The sequence below is a fragment of the Callospermophilus lateralis genome, chromosome 2, assembly GCF_048772815.1.
Source record: "Callospermophilus lateralis isolate mCalLat2 chromosome 2, mCalLat2.hap1, whole genome shotgun sequence".
NCBI lineage: Eukaryota > Metazoa > Chordata > Mammalia > Rodentia > Sciuridae > Callospermophilus > Callospermophilus lateralis.
Window position 1 is genome coordinate 75,589,493 of NC_135306.1, and position 15,671 is coordinate 75,605,163.

The 15,671-nt window shown below is 32.4% G+C and overlaps 1 protein-coding gene across 2 annotated transcripts in view; it reads left to right on the forward strand.

The window, feature by feature from the left end:
* The window catches only part of Vps13a (vacuolar protein sorting 13 homolog A), a 259,461-nt gene that overhangs the window by 151,230 nt on the left and 92,560 nt on the right, over positions 1 to 15,671 (forward strand). For both annotated transcript variants that reach the window (XM_076846072.2, XM_076846073.2), the window contains exons 43-46: positions 129 to 287; positions 434 to 689; positions 1,941 to 2,101; positions 6,468 to 6,571. In XM_076846072.2, the coding sequence (XP_076702187.1) occupies positions 129 to 287; positions 434 to 689; positions 1,941 to 2,101; positions 6,468 to 6,571 (680 nt within the window). The remainder of the gene's footprint in view (positions 1 to 128; positions 288 to 433; positions 690 to 1,940; positions 2,102 to 6,467; positions 6,572 to 15,671) is intronic.

The following is a 15,671-nucleotide window of genomic DNA, read 5'->3' on the forward strand; positions in this document are numbered from 1 at the left end:
GAATGAATGAATTTATTGCCCTTTGTAATAAGAATATTATTGGATTTTCTCAAGTTTGTTTTTACTTTGTAGAATGAATTATATTGTGTTTCTAGAAGTGAATTCTTTTTTATATGTCATCATTTTAGATGAAAAAGAAAGCAAAACAAGCTATTGTTGAGTCAGATTCTGAAGAAGAGAACTACAAAGTGCCAGAATATAAAACTGTCATCAGTTTCTATTCAAAAGATCAGTTAAACATTACATTATCCAAATGTGGCCTTTTAATGTTAAGTAATTTAGTTAAGGTAAGAAAATTTGAAACTTTTAATGTTGATATAATGGACTGAGTTGACCCCTTTTTTGAGTACATTTATTGTTAATTTAATTGTCATGTATTCTGCTTATCATTTAGTTCTTCACATTTTCATTTAAGAAAACTGTTCCTCATTAGGCATTTACCGAAGCTGCTACTGGATCTGCACCTGTCTTTGTAAGGGATCTAGCACCATTTATGATTTTAAATTGTCTTGGACTTACGATCTCTGTTTCACCAAGTGATTCTTTTAATGTACTCAATGTTCCTCTGGCAAAGTCATATACATTAAAAAATATGCAAAGTTTAAGTATGGATTATGTACGAACTAAGGACAATGACCATTTTAATGCAATGACCAGCCTAAGCAGCAAACTCTTCTTCATTCTTCTTAGTAAGTGATAAATTTCCTTCTTGTCGTTTTATTCAAAATTACGTTTTACCTATTTGTAGTGTGTATGTGTATAGGGTGTATGTGTATAGACTATATAGTATATATGTAGGTGTGTGTGTTGTTGGGATGGTGGTGGTGGATTTTTAATAGATTGAGGCCTTTTTTTTCTTTTTTCTTTTTTTTGCCTTTGCAGCACTTTGGTTTCTTTCATCACTCAATATGTGTTGTTCAAATCTACTTTATTTATGTTCTCCATTCATTTAGAGCAGGCTAGTTAATTGCTTTATTGTGGGGAGGAAAAAATGTTGTATCTCTTCCAGTTTTTATAAACCATAGGCATTTGGTAAATGTTTTAGTCATATGTGGTATAAAGTATTAGATATTCTACCAGTTTTGTAGCTTAGTGAATTCAAAGAGTTTGAATTCATACAAAATTCTTAAATTATCATACTACCTAGTCATTATGAAAAACAGTTCCAAATCTTTACCCTTACCACTTTCTGATACTCTGATATTTATCTAGCTATCAAGGAGAGGGCATCATTTGAAAAAGGTAATCAATTTGGGGGACAGGGAGCAAACTACAAAAATATTGCTCATTCTTCTGGTTAAGAAATAATGCATAATGGGTGTTTCAGAGCATTGTCAGTGAATTGATCAGTTTTAGCTCTGTTTGTTTCTGCACTAACATTTCTATGATTGGGAATAAAGTGAGTGAAATTTATATAAATAAGTAACTTCACAACTCAATACAACATGTATATATTAGGTAAGTATATACAAAATTTTGTTTAATCAAATCCAAGATATAGCTAAAAAGTTAAAGAAGTAGATGAAATAAATGAAAACTAAAAAATTTCAGTTCCATTAGTATTTTCCAATGTCTGTCTCAAGGTATTAGTGACAGCAACTCAGAGATCAGTATTCTTGAATTTTATAATAATAATTATCATTGCTTAGATATTTTTAAAAGGTTTAAACTGGGCCCAGTGATACATACCTAAAATCCCAGCTACCCAGGAGGCCAACCTGTGCAACTTAGACCCTATCTCAAATTTAAAAATACATAAAAATAAAAAAGAAATAGGATGTGGCTCAGTAGTAGAGTACCCTTGGGTTCAATCTCCATATCACAAAACAGCAAAAAATAAAATTTTAAGACCATCATCTGATGTTTTGGTATTTACCATACGTAAAATTAATATATAGTAAATTACAGTAAAAACTTCCAAACATCTGTATTTAATTTAGCTCCTGTTAACCACTCGACTGCTGATAAGATTCCTTTAACAAAAGTAGGACGATGTCTGTACACTGTAAGACACAGAGAATCTGGAGTTGAAAGATCTATTGTTTGTCAAATTGATGCAGTAGAAGGAAGTAAGAAGATAACAGTTCGCTCACCAGTGCAGGTATGAAATGATTGATTTGGAGGGGAGATTCTTTATGCTTACTTATTATTACTAAATGGATACAAACTATAATAGAAGTAGGTTAATATCAAAGAGAATATCTCATCAGTAGCCACACTACTAGAAGAATTTGTTCAGTATATATCTTAAATTTTTTTATAGAATGGCTTTATAATATATTATGTAAGAAAAATCATCAATATTTTCTTTAGGTTTTTATAATATATGTATATATCCTTTCTTTTCAATTCGAAAAAATTGTATAGCTTTATCAAGGTATAGGCAATAATCTGCATATATTTTAAATTGAGTTTTGGTATAAAAACACTTATGAAACTTGATCATAGTCAAGGTAATAAAAATATTTATTACCAAAAAAACTTTCCCTTTTCCCAACTTCCCCATTCCTATGTATCCACTAATCTGTTCTCAATGTGCATTATTATATAGTCTTGAATTTTATATAAATGGAATACAGAGTAGAATTTAACTTCTTTCACTCAACCAAATTTTATATGTATCAACTTCTGTGAATGGTGTTGTTACATGTAGTTGCAGAGAAGTAATCCATTATATGGAAATACCATATATCCATTTTGAGTAATTTTTTAAAAATATTTTTTTAGTTGTGAATGGACACATTAACTTTATTTTATTTATGTATTTTTATATGGTGCTGATAGTTGAACCCAGTGCCTCACACATGCTAGGCAAAAGCTTTCCCACTGAGCTCCAACCCCAGCCTCTCAAGTGATTCTTTGTATGCATTGCAAGGTAAAGATTGAGTATCAGTCTTTCCAGATGACTTTCCAATTGCTCCAACTCAGATTGTATTTTTCCCAACAAATTTTCTTGATACTTGCCAAAAGTTATTTGGCCATAATAAGATGGTTTATTTCTAAACTTTGTATTCTTTTTCATTAATCTGTTTGTCTTTATGCTGGTACCACATCATCTTGATTACTAAGTTTTGAAATCAGGTAGTAAAAATTGTCGCTCTTTGTTCTTTTCTGAAGTTCTTTGGATATTGTAAGTTCTTTCTATTTCTCTTTAAATTTTAGTCAGGTTATTTATTTTTGTCAAAATGTGATAAAATCGACTTTTTTTTAAATTTAAATTTTCAGTTATCTATTACTAGCATTTAGAAATAGATTATTTTTCTATTAACTCAGATTGTACAGCCTTACTGGACTCATGTATTCTAGTAGATTTAAACAGTTGTGTAGCTTTAGACTATTATAATTTCTGCAAATAAAGACATTTTTACTTCATCATTTCCAATTTTTTTTTGCCATTTTTCCTGAGCTTATTGAGAAGATCTTAAAAATTTTGTTGAGATGATAGATTAAATTTATTTAAAAATGTTTCATCAACTCTGCATTCCTAGGATAAATCTCATTTGATCATGAAGTATATTATTGGACTGTTTTCTAAAATTGTGATTAAAATTTTTGAATTTATGTTCACAGAGAATCTTTGTGTAGAATTTTAATGTTTTGTGTGTCTTATGGGAAAGTTTTAAACTATGGTTTCAATTGATTTGTTATCTGCTATTTTTTTTGGTGGTATTAGGAACCTACCCAGGATCTTGCATATGCTGGGCAAATGTTTTACGATCTACATCTGAACTCTACCTTCAGCCTTTTCTGTTACTTTTAAGTGAGCTGTTTCATTCATGAAATTTATCTGTCTCACCTAAACTGATGAATTTGGTAACATTAAAGTGTTAATAATTTTCCATTATTTTAATGTGTAAATTTGCATTGACAGTCAATTTTTAGAGCAATGACCTTAAATACACTTTATCTAAAATATATCATTAGGTCCTTAAAACATTTTGTTGATTGTTATTTACTTACCTTCCCTCAATACAGACAAACCGATTGAGATTACTATTCATATTTTTAATACTGATAAAAGAGACAAGCTGCATATTTGTTAGGGATTAGTTAAGTACTCCACAGAGCCTTTGCAAATGAAAAAGAATTTGGAAGGAAGGAGGGAAGACAGGAAAGAAGGAAGGAGAAAAGTAAAAGAAAAATAGAATTAAAGATTGCTACAATATATTATCTGATGTATCCCTATGTTAAAACATTCTTTTTCAAAAGCAAGAATAGAGATTTTAAAACAGCATATATAAAACTGAACATTTGTTGTATCTTACAGGTTTGTTTTTTGTGTGTTTGTGTGGGGGGAGTATGTTATTTATACAGATAAACAAAATATCCAGGGATTATGTCCTGGATATTTATGGATGGGAATGATTTAGAGTTTCTTTGTTATGTTTTCCTGTATTATTAAATGTTCTCATATATGAGTTCATTACTTTTGGTATTCAGGAGAAATAGAATTTGTCAAGCTCACAGAACTAGTTAATATAGAGCCAGGATTTGATTACGTGTGTGTGTGTGTGTGTGTGTGTAATGTTTTTACCTTAGTTCTTCATGTCCCTCTCCTATTACTCTGCTGCTGTATAGTGAAAAACTTTAGGATAAACTTCTACTTTTTAAAAAAACAAAGAACAGAAATTTATTTCTCACACTTTGGAGGCTTGGGAAGTCCAGGATCAAGAGGCACCAGCTTGGGTGTCTTGTGAGAACTGCTCAACACTGTGATTCTAAGATTGTTCCTTACTGCTGAGAGGATATAGCAATAAGATGTAGTCCTGGAATCAGATGGTGGAAGGCAGAAAGGCAAGAGGGACTGGATGCTGTGTCCCCAAGGACAGAAGAGAAAAATGGGAAGGGCTGCAGAAGGCTTTTATGGTTCCTTTTTCCAGATATTTGGTCTTCTTTCCTAGTTTTAAACAACTAGTTTATTCTCTGCTTCCAACCGACTTTTTCCACACTAAATTTGACTGGGTAAAAAAATCAAAATCACACTTTGGAAACTAACTTCACATTCCAAATATGCACTATTGGAAGCAGGTAGATCTTAGTAGGTTTCATTTGCATCAGTGGCAAGTTGACTGAAAAATTTATTCAAAAATTTGTAATAAAAAATGTGATTATAAAACTTAAACCTAATGTCTCTTATTTGAACTGAACATTGCTGATTTGATATCAAATCTTTTCCTTAGGAAGACGTTTCAGTTGTATTTTTAATTTTGAGAAGTTTATTATATATAGTCCTCTCTGTCCACAGCATGGAATATAACAAATGTTGACATTTAAATTTTTTTCTTCAAATTAAAAAAAATGAGTAAAGTTGAAGTCATCTATTTTGTTTCCTTCTTAGTCTGTATTTGCTTTTTTTATTCTTATAGAAAATACCAATTTGGTGATATGAGATATATATATATATTTTTATCTATGATAATATATTCTGTTGCATAAATAATCAATTCTAAGAAAATTGTTGTGTGTGTGTGTGTGTGTGATGCCAGGTTCAGACCCAGGGCTTTTCACATGGTAGGCAAGAATTATAATACTAACATCACCAGCAAGAAAGTTTTCTTAATTATTGCACTATTTATGAGGTGGTTTCTTTGTTTCTTAATAAGATCAGTAAGATCAGTGTTGTAGAGAACATGACTATTTTTTGGTGCATATATGTAAGTATTTCTCTGGATATATGACAGGAGAAAACTTGCTAAGTCTTTAAATAGGTATATATTTATTTCTTTGCCCAACTATTTTCTGAATAATTTTTATCAATTTGTATTATATCATCAGTGTGCAGGTGTTCCTGTTCACATTCTTTTTAGATGTTGATATTATAAGGCTTGTGATTTTTTGCTAGCCTTATGGTATGAAAACATACCTAATGATTATAATTTGCATCATCTTGATTTCTAGGAAAGTTGAGTATTTTTTCATCTGTTTATTGGTCATTCAAGTTTTCTCTTCTGCAGATCATTTGCTTATATTGTTTGCATTTTTCTCGATCACAATTTTCTTAATGATTTCACAGATTTTTGTATGTATGCTGATTATAGATTCTTTATTAACTATATTTTAACGTTTTCCAACCTGTCACATTTTTCACTTCTGTCATATAAATAATAAATTGATATTTTTTTTTCCTGTGGATTTTCCTCTTCTGTTTCTGCCTAAATAAAAACATATCTCTAAATAAATTAATCCCTATCTCAAGGTGAAGAAATTATTATCTTTCACTTCTTGAGATGTTTAAAGTTTTATTTTTAAATTCATTTCTTTTCTTTTTTTTTTTTTTTTTTTTGGTAAAGCTGAGAACCTTTTCATATATTTTTTACGATAAATGATTCTGTTTTCTTCTAGTTTATATGAGCAAGATGAATGTTGCCTAATAGTACCTTTGTTTTACTGTATTTTATATGGACATATAAAAATTATTTAGGTTCTTATAGTGGTAATATTAAAGATGAGTTATTTTTCTTTCTCAGATTAGAAATCATTTTTCAATTCCAATCTCTGTTTATGAAGGAGATACTTTATTGGGAATTGCTTCACCTGAAAATGAATTCAACATACCATTAGCATCTTACCGGTAATTTTTTTCTTTATTTTTTTGTTGCTATTTCATAAAGTTTTTAGTTTTAGATGCTATGTGAATATTTATTTTTAACTTATTAAATTTTCATCAAATTTATCCTGTTGATTATCTATTTTATTTAGGTTTCAAGAATCCTAGGTGGTTCTTTTCAAAAGAAATATTATTTAATGTGTAATTAATTTGTACCATGTAAATTATTTATGTTTTTGCTGGTAAATACAATTACTACATGCTTGCAGAATGATCACCTTAACCATAGTCATGTATATTCATGAGTTCTACAAATGTTTAAGAATATGATTGATGGTTCCAAGATTTATATATTGTGGCCTGATTTTTACTTTTTAAAACTATTATAATAGAATTTTGGTGAAATTCCTTTTGAAAAAATATCTTTTAATATAAACACTTCTCTGTTAATTGTTTAGGGATAGAGTAATGTAAATGCATTAATGGTTAAATGTTTATAATATTTTGATTAAATTTGATATAAATGTTTTAAGAAAAAATTAACAAAATAATGCTAGTCTTATAATTGTAGATTTAACATTGTAACAAATAAATATTACTTGGGCTATTTAATTTACAATTGAAAATAATCTCTTTTGTGGAGAATGGATTCTCTTGGAGAATAATCCTTCTCTAAAATTAAGCATTGTAGTTTCTTTAAATGCCATTTCAGAATACACTCTAAAAATGCTAGGAAAGGAAAAAGGTGATACTACGGTTTTTAACTGTCCCCTAGTTCTGTTCTTTCTGATCCAAGCCTGAAAGTTTAAGGTGGTGTTCTAAATGCTTAGAAAGCAGTCTTAATAGTTCAGGGCACATGTTTTCACATAGATAGACCTACAAACCCTAACATGCATTTTATTACTTAATTCAGAAGTGCTGAGGGAAAGAATTGTTGAGAGAATAACAGCAAAAATAGTTGTTTACCATATCAGACATGTTCTAGAAAGTTTTTTGGGTTGGTTAAAAGACAAATTTTAGATAACTTGTAAGATGTTTAAAAATTTCTATGAAGAAGTTTTAAACCATTTAATAATATTTAATAATAGTTAAAGGCCTTCATCATTAAAAAAAAAAAAAACAGCAAGGCATTGGCACCAAAAGAGAGAATTAGACCAATGGTACAGAATAGAAGAAACAGAGACAAACCCACATAAATCCAATTATCTTATATTAGACAAAGTTGCCAGAAACATACATTTGGGGAGAAGATAGCCTCTTCAACAAATGGTGCAGGGAAAATTAGAAATCCGCATGTAGCAAAAATGAAATTAAACCCCTATCTCTCACCCTGCACAAAAATCAACTCATAGGGGATCAAGGACCTAGGCATTAGAACAGAGACCCTGTGCCTAATAGAAGAAAAAGTAGTCCAAATCTCCACCATATCAGCTTAGGTACTGACTTTCTTAACAAGACCCCTGAAGCACAAGAAGTGAAATTAAGAACCAATATATGGGATGAAATCAAACTAAAAAGCTTCTTCACATCAAAGGAAACAATCAACAACATGAAGAGAGAGCCTACAGAATGGAAGAAAATCTTTACTACATGCACCAACATTAGTCTCCAGAATATTAAAGAACTCAAAAAACTTAACACCAAAACCAAACAAATAACACAATCACTAAATGGGCTAAGAAGATGAACCAACACTTCACAGAAGAAATACAATTGATCAACAAATAGACAAAAAATGTTCAACACCCCTAGCAATTAGAGAAATGCAAATCAAAACTACACTGAGATTTTATCTCACTCCAGTCAGAATGGCAATCATCAAGCATACAAGCAACAACAAATGTTGGCAAGGATGTGGGGGAAAAGATACATTCATACATTGCTTGTGGGGCAGTGAATTGGTACAACCACTATGAAAGCAATGTGGAGATTCCTCAGAAAACTTGGAAGGGAACCACCATTTGACCTAGTTATCCCTCTCCTCAACATATACCCAAAGAGCTTAAAATCAGCATACTACAGTGATGTAGCCACATCAGTGTTTATAGCAGTTTAATTCATAGTAGCCAAACCATGGAACCAACTTAGGGGTGCCCTTCAACAGCTGATTGGATAAAGGAATTATGGTATATATACACAATGGAATATTACTTAAAGAAGAATGAAATTATGGCATTTGCTGATAAATGGATGGAGCTAGAGAATATCATGCTAAGCAAAATAAGCCATTCCCATAGAACCAAAGACTGAATGTTTTCTCTACTATGTGGATGCTAATTCACAGTGGTGGTGGGAAGAATAGAGGTACTTTGTATTAAACAGAAGGTAGTGAAGGGAGGGGAGGAAGTATGGGGTGGGAAGTACTGTGGAAGGAATCAGACATTATTACCCTATATGCATATATGATTACATACTAGTGTAATTCTACATCATTTACAACCAGAAGAATGAAAAATTATACTCCATTTATGTATATACGTCAAAAATGCATTCCATTGTAATGTATAACTCATTAGAACAAATTTTTAAAAAACAGTTAATGGCATTCTGGTTTTTAAGAATATCTGCCAAATATTTTGTGACTCTGTAGTAGAGAAAAGAATATCTTTGTACTTTTGTTCAAGGCTAAATAATACTTCATTACATGAAATTTAATCTTCCCTAATTAGAGTTATTATTGACTAATCAGCAAGAATTTTGCATTAATTCAATGATTAGATGTACGTGCACTTAAATATTTATGAGATGAGGGCTTAAATTACAAATGGTATTTTTCTCTATAGAATTTGACTATACTCATCCTTAAATTTGATTGATAAATATTTATCAAGTGTTGTGTTGGGGGGTGAGACATTGTAATATACTAAAATAAATTGGACATGGTTGTTACCATTAAGAGATTGATACATTTTCTAAATATATTAGGTAGGAAAAAGTGGATTTTAGAGAGTTACTGAAAGTGTTACTAGGAACTGTTGAAAACCAAGGATTAGTGATTGACTTCTGGGGGGGAGGTACATGAAAAACAGATAAAATATAGTAATGTTGAGATTAGAAGCGGACAGCAACATAAGTAGAAATAATTGCATAAATAAAGATAAACAGGAATGAAATGGTAAGGACTTTGTATAGTTATAAAGAATAGTCTGAATTTCATTAGAATATAGAGTATATATTTAAAAACAGAATATGAAGAGTTAAGTTCACGCTTAAGAAGTTACTCCCTCATTTTTCTTGCTGCCAGTTTTATAAATCTTACATCCACCTACTAATATCATCTGTTTTCTTCCTTCTTGTCACATAATATTTGTTGTTCAGTTTGTAGACCACTCATTCTACCACCTTTTCTTATTTACAGTCTCCTACCATTGATCAACTTCTGTTTTCTCTTCTTCACTCTTTATTTGAACTTTCCTTTAACCACACATATTTCTCTAACTCAAGTCTTTTTCTCAGAACTCTTTTTGGGAAACATTTCACTTCTTCTTTTTTTTTTTTTTTTTTTTTTTTAAGGTAATTAAATCCAGGGACACTTAACCACTGACCCACATCCCTACCCTTTTTATTTTTTAAGACAGGGTCTTGCTAAGTTGATAAGGCTGGCTTTGAACTTATGATATTCCTGCCTCAGTCTCCCAAGCTGCTAGAATTACAGGTTTGTTCTACTGTGCCCCGCAAAATTTTTCACTTCTGCATAACACCCTGCAGTCTGTTTAGAAAGAGTTGGCCACACTACATTATTCCCTCAGTCTTAACATTTGCTCTTTCAGTATCTATTACAGTGTAGTAGTTACCTTTTAACATTACATTTACTACTTGGTTTGTATATTTTAAATTTTGCCCTCTCATTGCTACATGGAGACCCAGAGAATGTTTTAATAAAATGTTTTGATATGTATGTTGACTTTAGGAGAAAATTAATTTTTTTCTTTAAGTGTTGGAATAATGGAAAGTAGAATGAAAATTATGAAGAGGCTACAAATAGAATAGGCTGTCTGAAACTGATTGGATAAAAAATTGTGTGTAGGTCAGGGATACAAGTACTCTAAGATTTCAAAGACTAGTAGTTTAAAGTCACTAAAAACGGGCATATAGAAAATCAAGCATGGAGGATTCATTGTTCATTGTGGGAAATTTTTAACATCAGAAATCATTATAGAAATACAAAACAGTTAAAATTTTAAGAAAAGAGCTTAGAAAAATAGGGATGGAGATAGTTTTTACAGTTGTTCATCTATAAAGATTACTCATAATCATAGCTCATTAGTGTTATAAATAAATAATATTTGTAGGGGCTGAGGGTGTAGCTCAGTGGTAGAATACTTGCCTTGCACACTTGAAGCCCTAGATTTGATCCTTACCACCATACATACTCATAAATATGCACAAAAATATTTCTTAAGTGTTTATTCTAGCATATAGCTAACTTTTAAACTTGTTAGACCTAGCCAGCCATGGTGGCATACTCCTCTAATCCCAGTAACTATGGAATATGATGTAGGAGATAACAAGTTCAAGGTCAGCCTGGGCAACATAGCCAGTTCCTATCTCAACAACTTAAAAAATAAAAAAGACAGGGGTATCCAAGATGGCGGGCCAGCAGGAGGCAGCATTCTGTGTCACTCTGTGACCTGGGACTTAAGTAGTGAGAATAATATTTCTCTGCAAGCAATATTCCTGCTCCCGCGCAGGAATCACAGCCACCGTGCCAGCGCAGGCCTCCAGGCCTCAGCTTCAGAGAAGGTCTCCCAACTACTCATCCATACAGGACTACCGGGAGCCGGAGTGGCAACATAGGCATGGGTACCCACACAGAACTTTCGGCCACCCACCTGAGCAGAAATCCCAGATGCTGCTCCCACACAGGACACCCAGCAGCTACCAATGTGCAGGAACTCTAGCTGCCATTCCCGTATGGACATCCGTCTACTAATGTGGGTCTCCCAGGGTCGCCTCCATCTTGGGACTCTGTAGCAACAGAGATAGTCCCCTACGTGCTGTATCATGCCTGTACCGGAGAACTTCACACAGGCTCTGAAGACAGCTGAAACCACACACTGTATGCCACAGAACACTCACTGAACATATTGTCCATATCCAATGCTATACCTGCCTCCCCCAAGCCGACGGACACCTCATCACTGAAAGCAGCTGGCTCCATCTTGGGTCACTTTCATCACCATCTTTAGTGGGGCAACTCCCAGTTTGGAACGCCGCTGGCCAGGTGCCCAGTTTCTAAATCCCCCTTCTCCCCAGCAGCCACTAACCCAGAATAGTGATACCATGCTTAACTTCACCATCCTGAGGGTGTAAATACCAGCTAACAACAGATGACACCACCAGGAAAGATACTGATCTCTAGCTAAAACAACCCTTGCCTCTTCCTTCAAGATTTTTTTTTCCCTTCTCCTTCTCTATTCTCCCACCCTCACATCCCCAGCCTATGTGAAAGCAAGTATTTTGCATGAATTAGGATTTTGAGGACTGGGCGTCTGAATAGTATATTATAGTTGACTTGTATATTCTTTTTTTTTCCCTCCAATTTTTACTATTTTAACATTTTTTAATTTTTCTCAGTATATGTGTACTCTACTGTCTTCCCATTTACTTGTCTACCCTAAATTACTTCTTCTCCATTCTCCTGCTACTGACATTCTTCTTTAGGTTTCTCATCCATACTTCCTAAGATATAAGAACTCTATATCCTCACCTCCTGCCTCCTCAGCAAATCATCCTATACCTCATCCCCAGTTCTTTGTCCACTGTCAGAAACTGTAAACCCTTTTACAAACCTACTGATTATGTTATAGATAATAATTGAATTCACCATTTCTATACATTGTAAACAAATTGTAAACATTTTAATAGCAACTATTTGTTTTAAGGTTATATCTTGTTTATATCGGGATTGTTAGCATTGTCCTTCCCCTCAAAAGGAGAGATATTGGAACTCTACAAAGATACTATAAGCTTATAGGGTAAAAACGGAAATGCCTCAGATCCACAGTGCTAGAAGGAAAGACACACAAGCAACATGAAAAGACAAAGGAGGAAAGTGCCCCAAATAAATCAAGATAACACATTATTAGAATCCATGGCCAGCACAGCAGATGAAATTACAGAGAAGGAGTTCAGGATGTACATAATTAAAATGTTCTGTGAGTTAAAGGATGATGTAAGAGAGCAAATACAGGCAGTAAAAACTTATTTTGACGAAGAGCTACGTAAACACAGGAAGCAAAAGATGACTTCAATAGGGAGATAGAAGTTCGAAAAATAAAAATCAAACAGAAATCTTTGAAATGAAAGAAACAATAAACCAAACTAAAATTTATTTGAAAGCATCACCACTTGGAAGACAGGACCTCAGACATTGAAGACAAAATATATCATCTTGAAAAGAAAGTGGACCACACAGTGGATATGGTAAGAAACCATAAGCAGAACATTCAAGAAATATGGGATAGCATAAAAAGACCAACTTTAAGGGTTATTGGGATGGAGAAAAGTATAGAGTTCCAAACCAAAGGAATGAACAATCTATTCAATGAAATGTTTTCCAAGCATGAAGAATGAATTGGGAAACCAAATAGAAGAGTCTTACAGGACACCAAAATCACAACAGATCCACACCAAGGCACACTATAATGAAAATGGCTAACATATAGAATAAGGAGAGAATATTAAAAACCACAAGAGAAAGGAATCCAATTACATATAGGGGGAACCAATTAGGATATGTACAGATTTTTCAACCCACACCCTGAAAGCTCAAAAATCCTGGAACAACATATACGAAACTCTGAAAGAAATAGATGCCAACCAAGAATCTTGTATCCAGAAAAATCAAGCTTTAGATTTGATGATAATATAAAAACCTTCCATTATAAACAAAAGTTAAAAAAGAATTTACATCTAGAAAACCTGTACTATAGAACATCCTCAGCAAAGTGCTTCATGAAGAGGAAATGAAAACCAACAATGAAAATCATCAGAGGGAGGTGTTACACTAAAGGAAAAAATAATGAAAGGACAAATCAAGTTAAATTAAGCACAAAAATGGCTGGCAACACAAATTATGTCTCAACAATAACCCTGAAGGTTAATGGCCTAAACTCATCAATCAAAAGACATAGGCTAGCAGATTAGATTTTTTAAAAAGTCCTAATTATATGCTGCCTCCTGAGACTCATAGGAAAAGACATCCACAAACTGAAGGTGTAAGTTTGGGAAAAATCATACCAGTCACATGGACTTTGGAAGCAAGGAGGGGTTTCCATCCTCATATCAATTAAGTAGATTTAAGCTAAAGTTAATCAAAAAGGATAAAGAAGGTCATTTCATACTGCTAAAGGGATCCATCACCAAGAAGACATAACAATTATAAATATATATGCCCCAAACAATGAAGCAACTTTGCTCATTTAACAAATTCTTCTCATGTTAAGAGACTCAAATAGACCACAACAGAGTAATTTAAGGTGACTTTAACATACCTCTTTAGCGACTGGATAGATCTTCCAATCAAAAGCTGAACAAAAACTATAAAACTCAATAATAAAATCAATAACTTCTACTTAATTGATATGTATAGAATATTTAATTCTTCAACAAGTGAATACCTTTCTTCTCAGCAGCACATGGATCCTTCTCTAAATAGACCATATATTATGCCACAAAGAAACTCTTAGCAAATACAAAAAAAAAAAGTACAGAGACTACCCTGCATTTTATCAGATCATAATCGAATGAAATTAGAAATCAATGACAACATAAAAATTATTCCAACACGTGCAGACTAACTAATATTGCTATTGAATGAACAATGGGTTGCAAAAAACATCAAGGAGGAGATTAAACAATTCTTAGAGGTAAATGAGAATACTGATGCAACATTGAAATCTCTGGGACAATATGAAGGCAATACTAAGAGGAAAGTTCATTGTATGGAGTTATTCCTTTAAAGAAGAAAAAGGAACCAAGTAAATAACCTAACATTACATCTTAAAGCCCTAGAGAAAGAACAACAAATCAACACCCAAAGCAGTAGAAGACAGGAAATAATTAAACTCAAAGCTAAAATCAATGAAATCAAATGAAACAATTAAAAAAAATGACAAAACAAAAAGTTGGTTTTTTTGAAAAAATAAATAAAATTTACAACTCCTTAGCCATGCTAACAAAAGGGAGAAAGAAAACTCAAATTACTAACATACATGATGAAAAGTAAATATCACATCTGACACTACAGAAATATAGAAGATAATTAGAAATTATTTTGAAAACCTATACTTCTATAAAATAAAAAATATTGAAGGCATTGACAAATTTCTAGAGTCATATGATTTGCACAAATTGAATCAGGATGATATATACACTTTAAACAGATCAATTTCAACCAATGAAATAGAAAATGTCATCAGAAGCCTACCAACCAAGAGAAGCCCAGGACCAGATGGATACACAGCTGAGTTCTACAGGCCATTTAAAGAAGAACTAATGCCAGTACTCATCAAATTATTTTGACAAATAGAAAAATGGTCACCACGTCCAAACTCATTCTATGAGGCCAGTATCACCCTGATTACAAAGCAAGCAAAGAAAGAAAATTTCAGACAAATATCTCTAATGAACATAGATGTAAAAATTCTCAATAAGATTCTGGCAAATTGAATACAAAAACATATCAAAAAGATAGCGCACCATGATCAAGTTGGGATCATCCCAGTGATGCAAGTTTGGTTCAGCATACAGAAATCAATAAATGGAATTCATCACATCAATAGACTTAAAGATAAGAATCCTATGATCATCTCAAAATGCAGAAAAAGATTTGACAAAATATAGCACTCCTTTATATTCAGAACACTAGAAAAAGTAGGGATAATAGGAACATACCTCAACATTGTAAAAGCTATCTATGCTAAGCCTCAGGCCAACATCATTCTAAATGGAGAATAATTGAAAGCATTCCCTCTAAAAACTGGAACAAGACAGGGATGCCCTCTTTCACTACTTCTATCTAACCGTTCTTGAAACACTGACTAGAGCAGTTAGACGAAAGAAATTAAAGGGATGCAGATAGGAAAAGAAGAATTCAAATTAGCACTATTTGCTGATGATA